Consider the following 20012-nt stretch of genomic DNA (forward strand, 5'->3'; position numbering starts at 1 on the left):
AAATGTGCATATGATATATATATATGCACATTTGAGTCATGATTATCTGTTGTGTGGAAAAAAATGTTAAATCTATAGAGCTGAATTTTTAATATTAGTCATACTGTTAAAGAAATTTTTCTAAATACGGTTTAAAAACATTCTGGTGTGATGGCCCAATAGACGCCTGAAAAGATACTCAACATCACTAGTCATCAGGGAAATGAAAATCAAAACCTCAGTGAGATATCACTTATCAGAATGGCTAAAATAAAAAAGACAAGAAATAACAGAGTTGGAAATGATGTGGAAACTAAGGAACCCTCATGCACCGTTTGTGGGAATGTAAATTAGCACAGCTACTGTGGAAAACAGTATGGAGGTTCCTACCAAAAATAAAATAGAAATACCATATGATCCAAGAATTCCACTACTGAGTATTTACCCAAAGAAACAGAAATACTAATGCAAAAAGATATATGTACTCCTAATTTTACTTCATCAGTATTTACAATAGCCAGGATATTGAAAGCAACCTCAGTATCCATCAAGAGACAAATGGATAGGGGTGCCTGGGTCACTCAGTCGGTTAAGTGTCTGCCTTTGGCTCAGGTCACGATCTCACCATTCATGAGCTCAAGCCCCACATCAGGCTCTGTGCTGATAGCTCAGAGCCTAGAGCCTGCTTCGGATTCCGTGTCTCCCTCTCCCTCTGCCCCTCCCCTGCTCATGCTCTATTTCTTAAAAATAAATCAACATTGAAAAAAAATTAAAAAAATAATGATAAATGGATAAGGAACATGTGGCATACATGTGCACACACACACACCACACACTCTAACAGAATGGAATATTATGCAGCTGTTAAAAAGGATGAGATCGTGCCATTTGTGACCACATAAATACATCTAGAAGGTATTATGCTAAGTGAAGTAAGTCAGTCAGAGAAAGACAAATACCATATGGATTCACTCATATGTAGAATCTAAAAAAAAAAAAAAAACCAAATGAATAAACGAACAAAAAGCAAAGTCAGACCTACAAATATACAGAACAAACTGATGATTGCCAGTGGGGAGGAGAGTAGGGGATTGGACAAAACATATGAAGAGGAGCGGGACATTTAGGCTTCCAGTTATGGGATGAGTAAGTCATGGGAATAAAAGACACAGCATAGGGAATATAGTTCATGACATTGTAATAGTGTTGTATGGTGACAGATGTTAGGTATACTTGTGATGAGCATAGCATAACATGTAGAGATGTTGAATCACTATGTTTTACACCTAAACTAATATAACACTGTGTGTCATCAATATTCAAAAAAATGTTTAAAATCATTCTGTTATGAAAATGTTCTTTTACATTATTTTCTTTGGTACAGTTACACTTGTTGAACAATATTGTTTGCACACTTTCTGATAGATACATATGCATGTGTTATTGCTGGGCTGCAAAATTGAATGAATGAGTTCCTCTTTTGTTCTAATAACATTTTTTAAACCAGGCAGAATAATTCTGACTCTAATATTAGTTTTGCACATTCTTCTAATTGGAGGAGAGGCAGAGTTGTGAAAAACATCAAAATGAAAAATTAATAAATGTTCCAAAGGAGTCTGTGTTGGAATTAATAATATTTCATAAAAAGAAATGTATTCCTATATAAAGTTTTATATTCTTTATTCAAATATTGTAGGGTTCTCATGAACCTGAAAATGCCATAGCAGCATCTTTAGTAAAGTTTTTTTTTCTTTGTATTGAGTGACAAAAGTTGTTTTTAAAAAAATCATTAAGTGTTCGTTTCATCTAAGTCAAAAATTCTTTTTGATGTTACTAAATCAAATTTAATTAAAAAGAATGAAGCTCATAATAAATGGTTTTTAAAGAAAATGCCCATTTTTTTTCTTAAGATGGTTTTTTATTTATTTATTCATCTTTTTATTTTTATTTTAAAGATAACAGCCTTTATCATCCAGCAAGTGAAAGTATTCAAACATGTATTTCTCTACATAACTTACTGTAAAGGATGATAAATAAAAATTTTAAAACTTCTAATATTGTATTGCTAATTTTCTACAAAAATCTTGCATGTTTATATAGAACTGGAGTTCTAGTTAATACTGCTATTCTTGGTATACATAGTTTAGCTCATTTTTTTCAAGTCTATTTATTTAATAAAACGCAAACAAACAAGGAACCAAACAAATTTGATATTTCGTGAGTAGTGTCCATGTGGTGCGGCATTTTGTGCACATCATGGCATTTCATGCTCACTGCAATTGTTCCATAGATGAGAGAACCATGGCTCAGGGGTGTTAATTAGATTTCCTGCAGTGGCAGAGCCTGGTGTCTACCCAGGTCAGGTCAACTTTAACACTCTTCTCTTTGTACCCAAACGGCTTCCCATGGTGATAATAGCTTACAGTTCGAATAGGTCACACATTTGTACATAAAAGTGGTCCCACAGTTTGAAATTGTAATCAGGAGAATATATGTATATATATGTGTGTATATATATATGATTTTAGGCATCAGTTGTCACTCCCACTCCCCATTTTTAGTCTATTTTTTAAAAGACAGTTACTTTAAATCCATTAAACCACTGATACTGTATTATGTATCTCTGCTTTGTAAGAAGAATATGGCGTTTGTTTTCTCTTTTCATTCAGCTGCCATTCTCAGTTTTCCATGATCCAGTTTTGGCCTTCTGTATTTACATTTTTGTATATGAAGGCTGATATCATTTACTTTTTATCTGGTGATTAAAACTAAATGTTCTGCCATTGTTTATTGATGAAGTCTAAATGTTGAATGCAATATACATGTAGAATTTTGTGACTATGTACACTCTTCACTGAAGAACCAGTGATCACTTTGATTACATTTTCCCTTTTTTGTATTGTTTCCTGCCACCTCCTAAATTCTCAGAATCAGGTGTACATTATAGGTATATGTCGTAGACTCTGGGTCTAAAATTCTCTCTTGTCTAGCAAAAGAGCGGGACTCAGGATTGAAAGCGAGAGATGGCTAATGCCTGGGAAAAGACAAGATCCCGAATAAGGGTCCTTGCCCTGTTTTTATTAGGATTAGAAGGCTTACAAACATGGCGATGGATGTGTACAAAGGGATAATGAATCTGTGAACATTAACTTGTGGAAGTGAGGGAAAGGGTGTCTTGAAGATATTCGTGGTTAGGGGTTTGGGTTAATACAAAACAAAATCCCGGCGCCGCAGTCTGGAGGAAGATTGTTTAGAGAGGACAGGAGCCAGCACCTCTGTTTATCTTAGCCTAGGGGATGAGACGGGTAGGGGAAATAAAACCTCAGGGTTGACAAGGCACCTTTTCTTTTGTTAACCATTTCCCCTCTGGGCTGCTTTGCCTGCAGCGCAGGGTCCATAGTCCAATTCACCAATTTATCTAATCTGGCCCTAGTCTCCTGTGAAAGCAGCTTTTCTGCTATAGTACTAAATTGGGGGTGCTTCCACCCTGAATATCTAATCTTGTTTATTTCATATACCTATGTATTGGGCACCTTTGCACCTGTTCCTATTTTAGGCCTTTGCCTCTCCCTCTCTATTCTGAGTGCTCTGCACCCCCCCCTCTATTTTGGGGTGCCTTTGCACCTCCCTATTCCTGGCACCTCTGTGCCTCCCAATTCTTGGGGTGCCAATCTGGTTTGCCCAAACTCGGGTGTGAGCATTTTATGACTTTGTATTTCTTTATGCCTTGTTAACCCATTGGTGTAAGCCCCAGGGGATTCCTAAACTTATCCCCCTCAGGTGTGTGTTACCATTCATTACTATTTTTTATTGTTACTTATTGTGGATTTGTTATCTGCACTCACTATCCTATTGTATGTTAATTTATTATTCACATTTGCATATAAAGTTTACATGTCTTAGTTCACTTAGCTTCACATTTACATGGGGCCAATTGACATAATTATTTGTATGCTTCTTAGACCTGAGCATAGCACTTTACCCAAGAAATAAAAGTGCCCTAGGGTAACACTATCACCGTTTTTAACCATTCATTCACTGAACAAATATTTATTGAGTGGCTTACTGTCCAAGCATTGATGTATCAACTAAAGATACATTTAGTAACAAGGCAGTGAAAAGAATCTCATGAAGCTAGCCTACGAGTGGAAGTGACAGTCGATATACTAATTAAATAAATAAATGGAGTGTTAGCTAGTGATGAGTGGTAAGGAGAGAACACTGGGGAAGAGGCATATGGAATGTTAGAGAAGGCTGGCCTTTTAGATTGAAACATTAATTCAAAATTTTGAAAGACTAACTTAAAATATAAAGCTCATTAATTATTATTAAGACAGGAACACATAAAGCAACACCATGTTGCTTTCACTAGAATATTTTTATGGCACCTAGTACCTACACTACTTGTATTCTTATACGTATTACAATTCTTCCTCCTTTTTAGGTCTAACCTCTTGAAAAAAGTGACACTCACTTTTTCAAACTTATAATGCCCTTAGATTGCTCATTCCAGTTTACACTGCATCCATATCCCTGACAGTCTTTTTTCTAAAAACACCAAATGTCCCCTAGTAGAGAACATTTTGTATTATTTTCTTGTGTTCCCCATTTTGTTCAATAACCATTGGTACCTTTTTCCTCCTTCATGCTATTCCCTTCTCTACTTGCTTTTGTGCCCTCAAGCTTTGTAGAATTCCTTCTTAATACTTAAGCCATTATTTCTCAATTGCTTTTAAAGGATCTTCTCTAAAAAAATATTTTGTATTTGTTAAAGGATCAATGTATCAAAAAGACATACCATTCCTCAATGTGTGTGCACATACCTTATTGTGAAACCTCAAAATGGCAAAACTTCAAGAAGCTACAATTGTTAGAAATTCCAATATTGATCTCTAAGATACTAACAGAATAAGTAGAAACAGAATCAGTATGGTTATAAAAGAAAACTTGAACTAATTTTCGCCAACTAGATCTAATTGACATATAGAACATTGCATTCAACAACTGCAGAATCCACATTTTTGCAAGTGTGTATGGAATATTCATGAAGACCATATGCTGGACGATAGAAGAAATGGCAGAAAAGTTAGAAGAATGTAAACATACAGAGTATGTTCTCTGATCATAATAAAAATTAGTTAAAAATCAATAAGAAAACAACAGCAGGACAATACCCAAATATTTGAAAATTAGCACAGTTCTAAATAATCTATAGGTAAAATACAAAATAACAAGGAAGACTAGAATTATTTTAATTGAATTGGGATGAAAATGCAACATATCAAAATTTAGGGGACACAGCTGAAGTAGTGGCCTAAAAAGAGATTCATGGCTTTAAGTTCTTGGATTAGAAAAGAAAGTTTAAAATTAAATAGTAAAGTGGAAATGAAGGCAACAGTTACAGAGTTTAGAAGTGGTTTCTGCAAATGAGAACAGAGAAATAAATGGGGCAGCACCTGATGGCAATATGTGGTGAAGGAAGACTTTGTTTTTTCTGCTTTTTCTTTCTTTTTTTAGTGGGCAAAATTTTTAGAAATTCTGTATCCTAAAGGAAATGATCCACCAGAGATGGTAACATGAACGATACAGGAAAGTGAAAAGTTGGAAGAATGCAGTCAGAGGATTTATAAGATAGAATATGATCCAGTGTAGAAGGTTTCTCTCTGCTAAGTGTGTAAAATGCTCACTCATTTTAACAAGAGGCGAGTATGTAGTCAGATGTGGTGGAGAGCGCTATGGACACTTTATTATTTCTATTTTCTTATAGTGGTTGAGATCGTCAGAAAAGAGGGGAGAGATGGTAGAAGTTTGAGGAGCTATATGAAATAGTTCTCTAGAGCAGCAGGGGAGTGAGTGACCTGGAGAAATGTGGAGCTGCTGAGCACGCTCCTCTCCTATGTGATAGTAAGGACTCGGAATGTGAAGTAAGGCCTGTTTAGCACATACGTGTGTTTGTGCCTGCCATCTGTTATTTGTAGTAGAAAGAGAGTTGGATTTAGCAAGGTTGTAGTTCTGCCTATAGAGTGGGCCTGAGTCAGAGAGGCAAGCAAAATGATTGTTTATGCCAGAGTCTGCTTACTTGGCGAAACATTTGGTACAAGCCGGTAAGCAGGGAAATGAGAATGTGGGCATAGAGATAAAGAGAATGAGAGTATCGATAGATTGAAGTTGCTGATGATGTCGGACATTCTTTGGAATCACAGTCCCAGATAGTGAGCTGGAAAGTAAGAGGTGCTGAATGGACAGAGGAATGTTGGCTTATGTTGTGATGTGTTTTAAAAGGTTTAGACACAAGGGATGCCTGGGTGGCTCAGTTGGTTAAGCATCCGACTTTGGCTCAGGTCATGATCTTGCAGTTCACGAGTTTGAGCCCCGCGTCTGGCTCTGTGCTGACAGCTCGGAGCCTGGAGACTGCTTCACATTCTCTGTGTGTGTCTCTCTCTCTGTCCCTTCTCTGCTAGTATTCTGTCTCTCTCTCTCTCAAAAATAAATAAAACATTAAAAAAAAAGGTTCAGACACTTTACTTTCAATATCTTGTTCACTCAGTCTGTCATTAGGTGTACTCCTAAAGATTTGTTCAAAGTTAAATATCCATTCAGTCATTTTAATGTATGCAGCATAGTAGATTTACCATTTAGACGGGTTTTCTTTGCAGTGGCAAAAGAATTTAATTTTTTGAGCTCAACTGGACATATGGATTTTTACATAAATGGCCTACTTCTGAAAAAAACCTGTAGTGTTTACTTTGCTCTTTTAGCTTTCTTGGCACAACTGATTTTTAAACTTCTTGCTTTTGAAACTGAAAAAAAATACATAATAACACCTCTCATTTATTTGCCGTTACTAAATATTGATTTCAGGCTAAAGATTATGTGTATATATTTATACGTATTATATATGTGATGTGTTTTCATAACAACCTTGCAAGGATGTTATTACTAGCTTCAGTTTGTAGATTAATAAAACAATACTGTGGTTAGCTATTTTAAGTTCTTAGGTGCATATGGTTCAGAGCTCACAGACCTAGTATTTATACTTTATTCTGTCTGTGTCAGGGAAAAATTGTATCAGACATTGTTAAACAAGCAAGGGAGATTTTATTTAGGACTGTTGCTGTAAAGGAGAGAGATTGAACTCAACAACTTGGAAACAAAAGGTTAGAGGATTTTTAAGTTCTGGGATGAACACAGTGGAAAAATCCTGGAGAGGGGAGATTACTCCATGTGGTTCCACCATGATTTGCTAATTGTCTCTTAGGAAAGTTAGGGTCCTATGTTCCCATAGATAAGGGAGGTAGAGGCTCTCGCTCCTTTGTTGAATACCTTTCAGAGCGATGGCCCTCAGGTTCTTGAGAAAGACATTTCTGGTTTGTAAAACCGGTGAAAGCCTGGGAGAGGATTTAAATCTCAAAGGGGCAGAAAAAAAGAATTTATAATTGGACTTTTTCTAAAATAAAGGTTCTAAGAAAAGGGAGGTCAGAGGCCTATGGTCAGGAAGAAACGTGTCAAGAAATCAAGCTGAGGGAAACTTTAAAACCACCTTGGTCATCTGACTCCAAAGACTTTAAGTTGTAACTTTCAGAAAAAGATTTATTTTAAACTATGTTGTTAGCTTTCCTCTTAAATGTCAAAGATGCTCATTTTTTCCTGATTATTACATGCATTTTTGAACATATGGAATCTTAGAGTAAAAGGCAAACAGTCATCAAACATTCAGACAGCAAATTCCCTATGTGACCCTTTCAGACAGCATGAGAAAAGAGCTGAAATACAATGTTTGCAGTTGTAGCGGGGGGAAAGTAATTTTCCTTTGCACTCTAGGTTCTGTGGCTGTTTCCCCCTGGTAATAAAAGAATAACAAGAGAAAAGCAATCAGAAGTTTAATATGTATACCTCATGTGTACATGGGAGATACCCAGGAAAGCTGTAAAACTCCCCCAAATGACCCAAGCCATCACCTTCAATACTATCTTCAACTAATGACAAAAGAACGATGTGGGAGTGGGGAGACTAGTTCTGGGAGATTATCAAGGCAAGTATAGTAAGGTTGTTATGCTGATTTAAGTCTGGTGCCTTCTCCACTGATAAAGAGCTGTCAGTCATCCTTCTCTTCCTGGTACAGGGAGAGAGTTACCCTTACAAATGGTGATTTACTTTATGAATAAGGGTAGTATCTACTCTGGATTAAGAGCTTCTCCCATGGCTGCTTTTTCTCAAAAATAATCAGATCAAAATAATCTTTATGCTAAAAAGGCATACTCTGGAATGGCATATTCTGCTACCCTTCACAATTTAAGCTTTTTTTAAAAGAATTTTATTTTGTCTTAAGCAGATCCATTTTGAGCATTGCAACACTTTAACACAATAACCATTTCTGTTATTTCATTACCTAATAAAATGTACCTTAAATTCTTTGGAAAGACATTGCAAAAGTTTTTGCTTGTTAATTCAACCCAGTGGTTAATAATACATTCTCACAAACATCTTCCTGTCTAATTAATAAAATCACAGAATTTCAAACTGTGAATTTTAAACTTGTTAAGACACCCTGTGATCACCGGTGTAACTCATTTTTTAATCTGTCCAGAAATATCTTTTGGTAAATTCTTGGCAGATGATTATCACTGAACTTCAGGTACATGCTTTCAAGATAGCCTAGCCTCTTTATGAATCACTTTAGTGATTATTCACTTGACACATGTCAATGGGCTTTGTGAGAGTTTTAAAATGCTGTGGTCACAACTTTGTTAAGAATAAATCAGGGAAGACTCAAGAGGATTATGATCTGGAGTTAGATTTGCTGTTAATGGTGATTCCTGAAGAACCTGGGAGAGGATTTAAATATGCAAAAGACACCATTTAAGGGGTGTAAGGCTCTGGGCAAATTATTAGAACTTAGGCCAACAAGCTCTAAGAAATAATACAAGATTTCAGCTTTGAGAAGCAGAGCGCAAAATAGGCTTTGGTTCTTGACAAGTAAGGACAGAAAGTATATGTGTTATTTAGCTAACCATAAAGTAGACTCGGTACACAGTCCCAAAATTTCTGGTAAGAAGATTCTAGGAATGTGCTATATCTGGAATTTCAAACAGCCAGTCAGGTTTTTGCCATTATGCATCTGTAACTCTCAGCTGTAAGAATGGAAATCAGAAGTAGGATTCCAGTCCCTGAGAGATCATTGGAAGGAGCAGGAAGTACAAATAATCTTAAAACTGGAATCCAAGATAATGTTTCTGTCTCAAACATAATGTCAAATCCCTTCTGTTTAAACTTGGCAGAAAGATGAAATTATCCTAGCAGTCAAGTTTTGATACCAAAATCTAAATGCTAGACTAAGATTTCTTTAATTATTTTTGACTATGGTGTCCATAGTTCTTGAAGATTGGATTACTGCTGAACCTATAGATGTTTGACTCAAACTAGATGGCTTCCTAATAGCTTGGTAGTCTAAAAGGCAACATGATGATTTAATGTTTTATATCTATTAGAGTTTTTGGTTATATTCTTCATTTTTAGTATTTTATTTAAGAACATTCTGAATTACTTTTGTACTTAATAAATATACATCAAATTTGAAGCCTAATTCTCCAAAGACATCAATTACAATTCATTACAAATGAACTATGCAGTTTCCTTAATTCAATCATAAAGTCAAACCAATTAATCACAGATAACACATACATAGATCCTATGTGTCAGAATTACATTCAATTTTTTTGTATCATTAGCTATATATATATGTGTATATATATACATACATATATATGTATATAGGTAACCTTATAATATATCAGCTATATATCTAACCTTATAATTTATCAGTTTACTTATTAGACCCAGACAGTGTAATTGTGAACAAAATGGCCCCTTGCAGTCAAGGTGCTTTTGAGTCTAATGCAACGTCTTGAGAGGGACTTCTAGGAGTATATTATTCTCTAGGCAAGGAGTATATTTGGCAAGAGTTGTTTATAAAACAGTACATTTGAGTTGCGTTTAGGAAAGATTTGTTTTCCAGTTTGCTGCAAGTTGTTTTACTCTTGTATAAATGTTGTATCTACATTGTTCAAGGATCTATAAATTGGGGGCAAATTTATATACATATATTATTTTAAGTTTCATAATTCACTTTTACTTGATCCTAAAAACTGTTTCCAGTAGATAAGTTATCAAAATATACTCAAAATATAAAAAAAATAAATCTATCATTTGTTAAGTGCTACATATGTATGTTTATAATTGAAAATGGGGTTGAAAGTGACCTTTGATCACACTAATGTCTTAGCCATTTTCTGAGTTGTAGACTGTATTTGAGAATCTAATGAAAATTACAGATTCTCATGGAGAGGTGGGGAAACAACTTATGTATAAAATTTCATCTAAAATGTTGAGTTCTCTCATGGGTCACTTGGAGTTCAGAAATAAAGACCTTTGCCATAGGTAAAGGGATTTGTTTTAGGTCCTTAGAATGCCAACAAATAATTTTTAGATATTTCAAATTATAAAAGTTGAATTTTATGAAGATGATTTTAGCCAATTTAATTTTTAGGTAAACTGACTTTAGGAGAAATGTTCTGCTTTCGCAGCAGCAATAGACACTTATGATGACCCAATAATACCCTGTGTTATCTTCCTTTATTATTTAGGCTGTTTATTCCAAAGTTGTCACCGTTGATGCTTTTATTTTTTGGTTACAATTAAATTTAACGTGTCTTATTTCAGGCTGAATTTTGTCAGCAAGGAAAAAAACGAAATCAATATCAGTTTCTGTTGTTAGAAGAATGAATTAAAAATCTTGTTTCTGTGCTGTTTTATTATCTGTATTAGCAAATACCTATTTCCTATTCCTTATGTGACATTTATGCCCTGGTACCTTGTTTCCTTTTTCCTTACTTAGTGCTCCACTCACAAGGTCATAGATGCTTGTTGGTAGGGCACAATGCATGAATAAAACAAGGGAGATTTGTGGGCTTTTAGGGTCAGTACTTCATCCATCTATTTATCCACGGATGTGACAGATTTAATAAATGCTTTCTGTGTGCCTGATGCTTCTTTACATTATCTCACTTGATGCTCACAATATCCCTATGAAGTAAATATGGTTTTTCTTACTCATCTTTGAAAAGCAAATGAAAGCTGGTTGCTAGAGATGAATGAAGTACCCTTAGGATGAATGAAGTATAAACATGGCCCTTGTCTTAGAGCTTAAGTGTAGTGGAGATCAACTTAAAAACACAGGTGAGTGAATACTATGATGGTCAAATACAGAATGCAGTGGAAACAGCTTGCATGGACTTCAGTCAGAAGAAGAGGGTTTCCTAGAATAAGTGACAGAAATTCTGGAGGCTCAAGGATGGAGGATGCGTTACCACTGGAACAAAGAGTGCAAAGGCTAGGGAAGTAATTTGGGGACAGTTTAATAAAGGGTCTTGCAAGCCTTGTTAAGAAGTTTGGGCTTGATGCTCAGGATAAGGAATGCCACTGTAGGGTTGTCAGCAGCCAAATATACAATCAGATTGTAGTTTGAAAAGGCAGTAAATCTGATAAGAACACACAATTAGTAAAAAATATAAACCTTGAGATAGATTGATTTGGAGGTTGTTGCCTTCACTCCAAGCTTGAAGTGATGGCTGTTTGGACTCGGGTTCTGGCAGGGAGCTTGGAGAGAAGTGTGCGTATTAGAACAATTTTAGAAGACATCATCAACAAGACTTGAGGACTGATTGACTGCAGGGGTATGAGGGAGGGAGGGAAGGATGGAGGAGAGTATTGGATGCAGAGGTATCAGGATTTAGTGTCTGGTAAAACCCACCTCTTTGACAAGAAAGAATTACCAGCAGATCTGAAGATGAGTTCAATTTGGGATAAAAAAGCCAAAGGACAATCAGGGACATTGGTGTCATGGAATCCAAGGGAGAAAATTTTAGGGAGCCAGTGGTCTACCTGTCACATGTTGCCAGACATCATGTGAAATAAGAAGAGCCAGCTGCCTACCTCCACTTTACAAACAATTGAACCTTTTATCCTGAGAATCAGATTTGGTTAGTAATTTTACTTACGCAGTTTGTAAATTCTAGAGTGAAATTAGAGCTCCGAATTTGTGACTAAAGCTCACGCTTTGTCTGCTTGGTTTTTTTTAATACACTTTTTTTTTTTTTTAGCAGTTTTGGGTTTATAGAAAAATCGAACAAAAAATATGGAGAATTTCCACCATCCCTCCTCCCCAGTTTCCACTGTTACTAGCATCTTGTGTTACTGTGGTACATTTGCGACAACTGATTTATACAGGTTGATATTTGCAAATAAATACATTATTATTATTAAAGTCCATAGTTTACATTAAGGTTTATTCTTTGCTTTGTACATTCTGTGGGTTTTGACAAATGTAGAATGATATCTCTCCGTCATTACGATATCTTTCAGAATACTTTCACTGCTCTAAAAATCCCCTGTATTCCACCTATCCATCCCTACTTCTCCACCTGCCCCCACTGCCAAGCCCGCTAGCAAACACTGATCTGTTTACACTTTCTATAGTGTCCCTTCTCCAGATGTCATATAGTTGGAATCATATGGTATGCAGCCTTTTAAGTTAGGCTTCTTTTATTTAGCAGTGTTTGAGTTTTCTCTGTGTCTTTCCATGGCTGGACAGCTCATTTCTCTTTATTGCTGAAAAATGTTCTATTATTGGGATGTACCCATTTGTTTTATCAATTTTCCTATTGAAGGACATCTTGTTTACTTCCAAGTTTTTGCAATTATGAATAAGGCTGCTGTAAACAACCAGGGGCAGGTTTCAGGTGGATAAATCATTTGGGTAAATACCATGGGACCCAAATGCTGGATGATATGGTAAGGGTATGCTTAGTTTTATAAGAAAGTGTAGACTGTCTTTCAAAGTTGCTAAACCATTTTGCATTCCCACCAGCAATAAATGAGACTTTCTACTGTCCCACATCCTCACTGGTATTTGGTGTTGTTGGTGTTTTGGATTTTAGTCATTCCAGTAGTTGTGTGGTGGTATTTCACTGTTTTAATTTGTAATTCCCTAATGATATATGATGTTAAACATCTTTTCATATGCTTATTTGTCATCTGTAAATCTTCTTTGGTGAGGTGTCTGTTAAGATCTTTTGCTCGCTTTCAAAGTGGGTTGTTTGTTTTCTTATTATCATTTACTCCTTTTCTCTTACCAGTAACTTTATATTTAACATGCATCTCTCCTAAATTGCTTATGGTTGGGTCTTATTTCTTTTGTTCTAATATTCTTTATGTTTTAATATGTTCAGTTCATTAACATTCAGTGCTATCATTTATATGGTTGGATGTAGGTCTACCTAAGTTGTTTTCTGTTTTCCCTTTTCTACATTTAAAAAAATTATTTGACTTTTTTTTTTTCTTTTAGGAATTCAAGGTTTTTTTTTTAATTTTTTTTTTTAACGTTTTATTTATTTTTGAGACAGAGAGAGAGTATGAACAGGGGAGGGGCAGAGAGAGAGGGAGACACAGAATCAGAAGCAGGCTCCAGGCTCTGAGCCATCAGCCCAGAGCCCGACACGGGGCTTGAACTCACAGACCGCGAGATCGTGACCTGAACTGAAGTCGGACGCTTAACCGACTGAGCCACCCAGGCGCCCCTAGGAATTCAAGTTTTATATACCTATTGGCTTTTTAGGAATTATCTTTTGAAATTTTTCTAGTGACTGCTCTAGGGACTACAATACATGGCCTTACCTTTTCATAGTCCACTTCATGTTAATATCGCACCATTTATTTTTAAATATGACACAATTTATTGAAGTTAGAAACTTTGCACTTATTCTTCTGTTACTTTCATACATTTCATATCCCATAAGACAATACTATATTTTTTCTTTATGGATATATCTGTATTTTAAAGAATTCCAGAGGAAAGCTCTTATTTTATATTCACTCAATAGTAACCATTTCTTATAGTCTTTTTTGAAATCTAAAGTTTTCACTCTGGTATCATTTCCCTTCAGCATACAGAAGTTTCTTACACTTGTAGTCTGATACTGATGACGACACACTTTCTTAGATTTCATTAATTGAAGAAGCCTTTATTTCACCTCTTTGAAGGATCTTTCTCTATAAAATTATGGTGTAATAGTTTTTTCCTCCCCTCATTCTAGAGTTTAGGATACTGTTTCCGTGTTACCTGGTTTCCATGATTGCTGATAAGAATCCTTGGTCACAAAACTGTGTTTCTTTGGCTGTTTTCAAAATATTGTCTTTACTTCTGGTTTTCAGTAATTTAACTACAATGTGATTAGTGTGGTCATCTTTTCATTTATGCAGTTGGGGATTTTCTGAGCTTCTTGAACTTGGAAAAGTATGCCTTTAACAAAATTGGGCAGTTTCTGGCTACTATTTCTTCAAATCATTTTCTGTTCTATTTTCTCTTTTGTGTTCTTCCTGGAAATCCAATTATATTATATAAGACATTTTTACATTGTTGCACAAGTCCCTGAACTGTGTTCCTTCTCTATTCCTCTTCTCTTTGTTTTTCAAATTGGATAAATTCTGTTGATCTATGATCAAGTTCACTGACTCTTTCCTATGTCATATCCATTCTACTTCAAAGCCCATTCAGTGAATATTTTTCAGGTATTTTTGCTTTTTGTTTAATTAAAAAAAAATATTTTTTAGTGGCACCTGGGTAGCTCAGGCAGTTAGGTGTTTGACTTTGGCTCAAGTCATGATCTCATGGTTTGTGGGCTCGAGCCCCATGTCGGGCTCTGTGCTGATGACAGCTCAGAGCCTGGAGTCTGCTACGGATTCTCTATCTCCCTCTCTCTCTTTGCCCCTCCCCTGCTTGTGTGCTCACACCCATGCATGCACTGTCTCTCTCTCTCAAATCAACAAATAAATATTTTTTCAAATTTTAAAAATATTTCTATTAGTTTAGAGTTTTCCTCTATTTATTATGAGATTTCCTTTATCTCAGTGATGATATTTTTATTATCTGCTTTAAGCCCTAGTCTGATAATTCAAACATCTAGATCATCTAGAGGCTAATGTTTATTGGATTTAATTTTGTTTGTTTCCCATGAAATAAATAGGTCACATTTTTCTGGCACTTCCTATATTCAATAATTTTGCAATGTATTCTGAATATTATGTTATGTTGTGGAGACTTGGAGTCTCTTATATTCCTCCAAAGAGTGTTGATAGTCTTGTTTTAGCAAGCAGTTAATTTGGTTCACTTGAATACAATCTCTCTTACCCTAGCATTTGGCAGTGATTCAAATCTCAGTTGAGATTGCTCTTATTCTCTCCCATGTATGCATGGTTTAGCGGTTAGCCAGGGTTGTATAAATTTATACACAGGATTTGTGGCTTCTGTTCTCTGCCTGTCCCTTTTCTGGGGTCTACCACCCATCCAGAATAATGTTTAACCAAATACCGGGGCACCTCATGACCCAGCCAAGTTGATACATAAAATTAACCATCACACTGTATCAGGTTCATTGAATGTTTGCCTGGAAGACACACATTGTCCATTTATCCACTTTAGGAATTCGGAGTTACTGTTCATCAACTTTCATGCCTCTTAAAGTTACTAACTACCTACAGCAGCTTCTTTCTGCACTTCTTTAAATAATCCCTTATATCCATTTATATTTTCAATTGCCCTCTTGTTTCCCTAACAGCATTGTGAAATAGAACTTCCTTTGATGATACAAATGCTTATATCTCCACTGTTCCATAAAGCTTTGGATTAGCCACATGTGGCTTTGAACACTTGAAATATGGCCAGTGTGACAGGGAAATAGAATGCTTAATTTTAGTTACTTTAAATTTAGACAGCCACATGTGGCTAATGGCTACTCTAAGGGCCGTGCTACCCTGGAAAATGTTTTTGTTTCCTTTTTCAAAATGTATTTTAGCTGACTCATTTCTCTAATAATTTGCTTTGATCTACTTAATGAATTAAGTAATAATTTATGGGGTCACACTATGTGTAAGATTTAATGTTAAGCAGGATTTTTATTCCTTTTCTAAATCTTAGCACCTTCTTTTTTTTTTTTTAACTGTTTTGGTATTTTTAATATCTGAAAGTTACTGATCTTTTCCAAATGACCCATGTAGAGTCAAGATTCTTTTACTTTTACTTTTATATAGAAACAAATTTTAAATAGTGTATTCTCTACATGTGTGGTTGCTGTAGTCCTTCCTCTCTTGCCAATCTTTCTAAAAGTGTTAAAATTGTTATAAATCCATATTTTTTCCATGGAAACTGTTACTAAAAACTATTAGTTGTGCTGCATTGTTGAAGGCTTCTGACCCTCAACTATTTTCCAAGAAGAGTACTTTTAAGTTTTTGAAGAAACTTTCCTCTTACTCTCTGCTAATTTTTTAAGTGCTGGTAATTAGCACTGATTGAATTAGGTATTGTTAATCTCCTTTGTAGAAATAATAATATTTACAAATATTATATAATATTTACAATTTTTTACAATTAATAATACATTTATTTACAAATAATAATACAAATATAATTATTTACAAATAATTTACAAATAATAATAATATTTACAAATAAGTCCTTGAATTAATTATTTTGTATGTTTGTATGTTTAATTAAAATATGTTTAACTTTAAATTGTGGATGTGAGCATTTAACACACTGGTTGATTATTTTTACTTTATGTAGTATAAATTTTTCATTTTATTTCATGATATTTTGATATTTATCATTTCAGGACCACCAAACAATTTTGAGAGCATGGGCTGTAAAAGATTTTGCTCCAAATTGCCCTTTGTATGTCCAGATATTGAAGCCTGAAAATAAATTTCATATCAAATTTGCTGGTGAGTTTAATTTCAAATTTCAACTTGGATGGTAAGAGATATGTCTCTGAAATTAGTGGCAACTTAATATATTCATGAATGTATAGAATAGAGGGATTCCTTTTATCATCTACTTGTTATAAAAGAAGTTACTCACTTTAAAAAGTGGCAAGATAATATTTTGGGAGTGTATCTTTAATTTTTTATATAACTTGGTGATTTTAGCAACTGAATTTCCTGGATATCTTGATAAGACTATAAGTAGATTAGCACTTACAGTTTTATGCATAATATAAACACAGGTTTCAAATGCTATATATCTATTAATTTATTCTTATGTTTACACAGATAGTGTTTTGCTATAGATTATTTAATACACAAGTAAATTTCCCATGCATTAGAGTAATACTGAAATATATTCAAGTACAAATAGATTTATTTAGAGATAGATTTTGAAAACATTTCAAGAAAAACATACATGTGAGTTTTTCATAGAGACACTGCTTTTGAAGTAATTTCATCTGAGATTATACTTTAAACTGTTAGGAAATTGAACAGTAAGATGATACTTTAATTTTTTCTTAAATGTTTCTGTAGGAACTAATTTTGATCCAGACAGTAATTTATATTCATGTAAAAAAAAAAAAAAACAACTTTGTTTTTTTAACATTTCACCTTCATAATTGAAGCTGCAAACACCATTAAGATGTAAACCATTTTAACTATGCGTTAGCAAAATGCATTTCCTTCAGAAGATGTGTTTACATATCTTATAATGTTTACCTATTTGTATATGATTTTTAGTGAAAAAATTATAAGCATTAAGAAATTTCTAAATAATAACAAAAAATATTGCCATTCAATTTGCTCTGTTTTTTTATCTTTTAACTTTGCTTCTAATGGCACCATTTTTTTTTCCCTAAAATTTATTGTAAACAAAGCAATGGCTCTCAACTATGGCAGCATTTAAGTATCTGTCTGGAAGGTTTTTTTAAGTACTAATAACTGATTAAAATTGTGGTGATGGTGCCAGGGCATTTTTAAGCCTGTTCCCTAAACTGAAAATTAAAATAACAGCACCTCCTTTGTAAATGACTTTGTGAAATTTAGTGGAAAATACATGTAAATTCTCCATCTGCTACCTGTTACATATTTAATTAGCATTAAAGAAATGCCAATTGTTTATTTAAAAGACCTTTGAAACTAAGCTGCTCCCTTTTTATTGTTATTTAGCAAAAGGAATATTTTTATAAAATTCTTATCATACCTGATAATGACTTCTAATGAGATAATTTTTTAGGAAGGTGGTAATGGCTTAAGCATCAGACCCAAGTCCTAAAAATGAGAATTTAAATTTGAGTGCCACCACTTAAGATTTAGGTAGGCAAATTAGAGTTCTGAACCCCATATTTCTTTTTTGTTAAATTATGTATCGTAATTATGATGTCTTTATTCCATTGGTTAGGATTAACAGTAAGAATTAAATAATATCTGAAACATACTAGGTGCTCAATAAATGGAAATCGAATGTGGATCACAATTTTGAATGTGTTATTACTAGATTTCAGAATAGACTTTTGTTCTTTTCCTTTTCTTAGCAGGCCATAGATAGGCTCACAACAGATAGATCAAACTCACTGAAACAGTCCACCTTTACAAACAAGAAATTACAAAGACTATTTGTATCGATTCTCTTTCATATTCTTATTTTACCATTTTTTTGATAAACCCATTGAAATGAATGAGATAGTTAAAAGTTCTATCCTGATAGTGTATCACAATATATCTAATTTATGGCACCTGCTGAAATTCCTCTTAATGATGTCTGTATTCTTTTATGGCTGAGATTACAACATCTCAGAGGAACTCTTTTCTTACATTATAAAAAGATGAAAGCATCCTAGTTTCATTAAAACGCCATAAGACAGTTTGGGGTGATGTATGAGACTCTGCAACCAATATAATATATTTTACATCTCAGCATGAGGTTAAAAGATTATGGACTTTGCATTTCAAAAGGAAGTGTATCAAGCTGTCACTTAGTTTGTATGGAAGATTGTTAAAATAATGGTCTTCAATGAACCATGTTCCCTGTGTCTATGTCCTATGTTGATGGGACCTTGCAGCTTACACCATTAAGAGATGAAATGCAATTCCCCACCACTTGAGCAGGTGCTGGTCTTGTGACTTGCTTTGCCAAATAGAATGTGACAAAAGTTACACTGTATGACTTCAGAGGCTAAGCCTTAAAAGTCTGTGCTTTTGCTTTCCCTTCACTGGAACATTACCCAGAGACTGCATGTAAAGGATCCCAATTTAGCCTCCCTAAAGATGGACAATCACTTGGAAAATGAGACTTACCCATCCTAGGCATCCTACCTCTCTAGCTCCTGACTTGCCCGCAGCCAACCCAAGGAGTCATGTTAACCTACAGAATTTTGAGAAATGAAAGTGTTGCTTGCTTTAAGTCACTATGCTTTGTAGTTATTTGTTATTTGGCAATAGATAACAAATATCATTTGTAATAAAATATTTGCTTTACTTTTAAACCATATCATTTGATAATATTTATATTACTGTCTTTTCATTCTTATAAATGTTAAATAGCACAATTCTAATTATCACAGGATATAAAATGAGATAATTTTATTTTTTTATTTACTTTAAAATGTTTATTTATTTTGAGAGAGAGAGCGCATGCATGAGTGAAGGAGGCATAGAAGAGAGAGAGAGAGAGGGAGAGAGAGACTCTCAAGCAGGCTCCATGCTGTCAGCACAGAGCCCATTATGAGGCTTGGTCTCAGGAACCATGAGATCATGACCTGAGCCAAAATCAAGTCTGACACTTAATCAACTGAGCCGTGCAGGTGCCCTGTTTCTCTTTATTTAAATAGCCCCTTTAATACACCCTAAATTGTGGTACTACTACTATGACTATAATTTATATATTTTTTAAAAGTAAATCCATGTTTTTCAAAAAGGAAAAGAAGAAACTTCAAAATTTGGGTTATGAGTTTATAAAATACTAAAAAATAGAAACAATATAGCAACCTACCAATTATTCCTTTATACAGATCTACCTTTCCTATCATGTACGGATCCTTTTCTTCTGAACAAAATGACTATAGGCATTCATTAAGGTAAACTATTGACTTGTTAAAATATCATTTGAATGAATTATTATATCATTAATTATAATTAAAATAATCCTCTACACTTTG

At 34.4% G+C, this 20012-nt stretch overlaps 1 protein-coding gene across 2 annotated transcripts in view; it reads left to right on the forward strand.

Annotated features, from left to right (window-relative positions):
• KCNT2 (potassium sodium-activated channel subfamily T member 2) overlaps nucleotides 1–20012 on the forward strand; it is a 359762-nt gene that overhangs the window by 185460 nt on the left and 154290 nt on the right. For both annotated transcript variants that reach the window (XM_049634538.1, XM_049634537.1), the window contains exon 13: nucleotides 16704–16812. In XM_049634538.1, the coding sequence (XP_049490495.1) occupies nucleotides 16704–16812 (109 nt within the window). The remainder of the gene's footprint in view (nucleotides 1–16703; nucleotides 16813–20012) is intronic.

The sequence above is a fragment of the Panthera uncia genome, chromosome F1 (assembly GCF_023721935.1).
Source record: "Panthera uncia isolate 11264 chromosome F1, Puncia_PCG_1.0, whole genome shotgun sequence".
Lineage (NCBI taxonomy): Eukaryota > Metazoa > Chordata > Mammalia > Carnivora > Felidae > Panthera > Panthera uncia.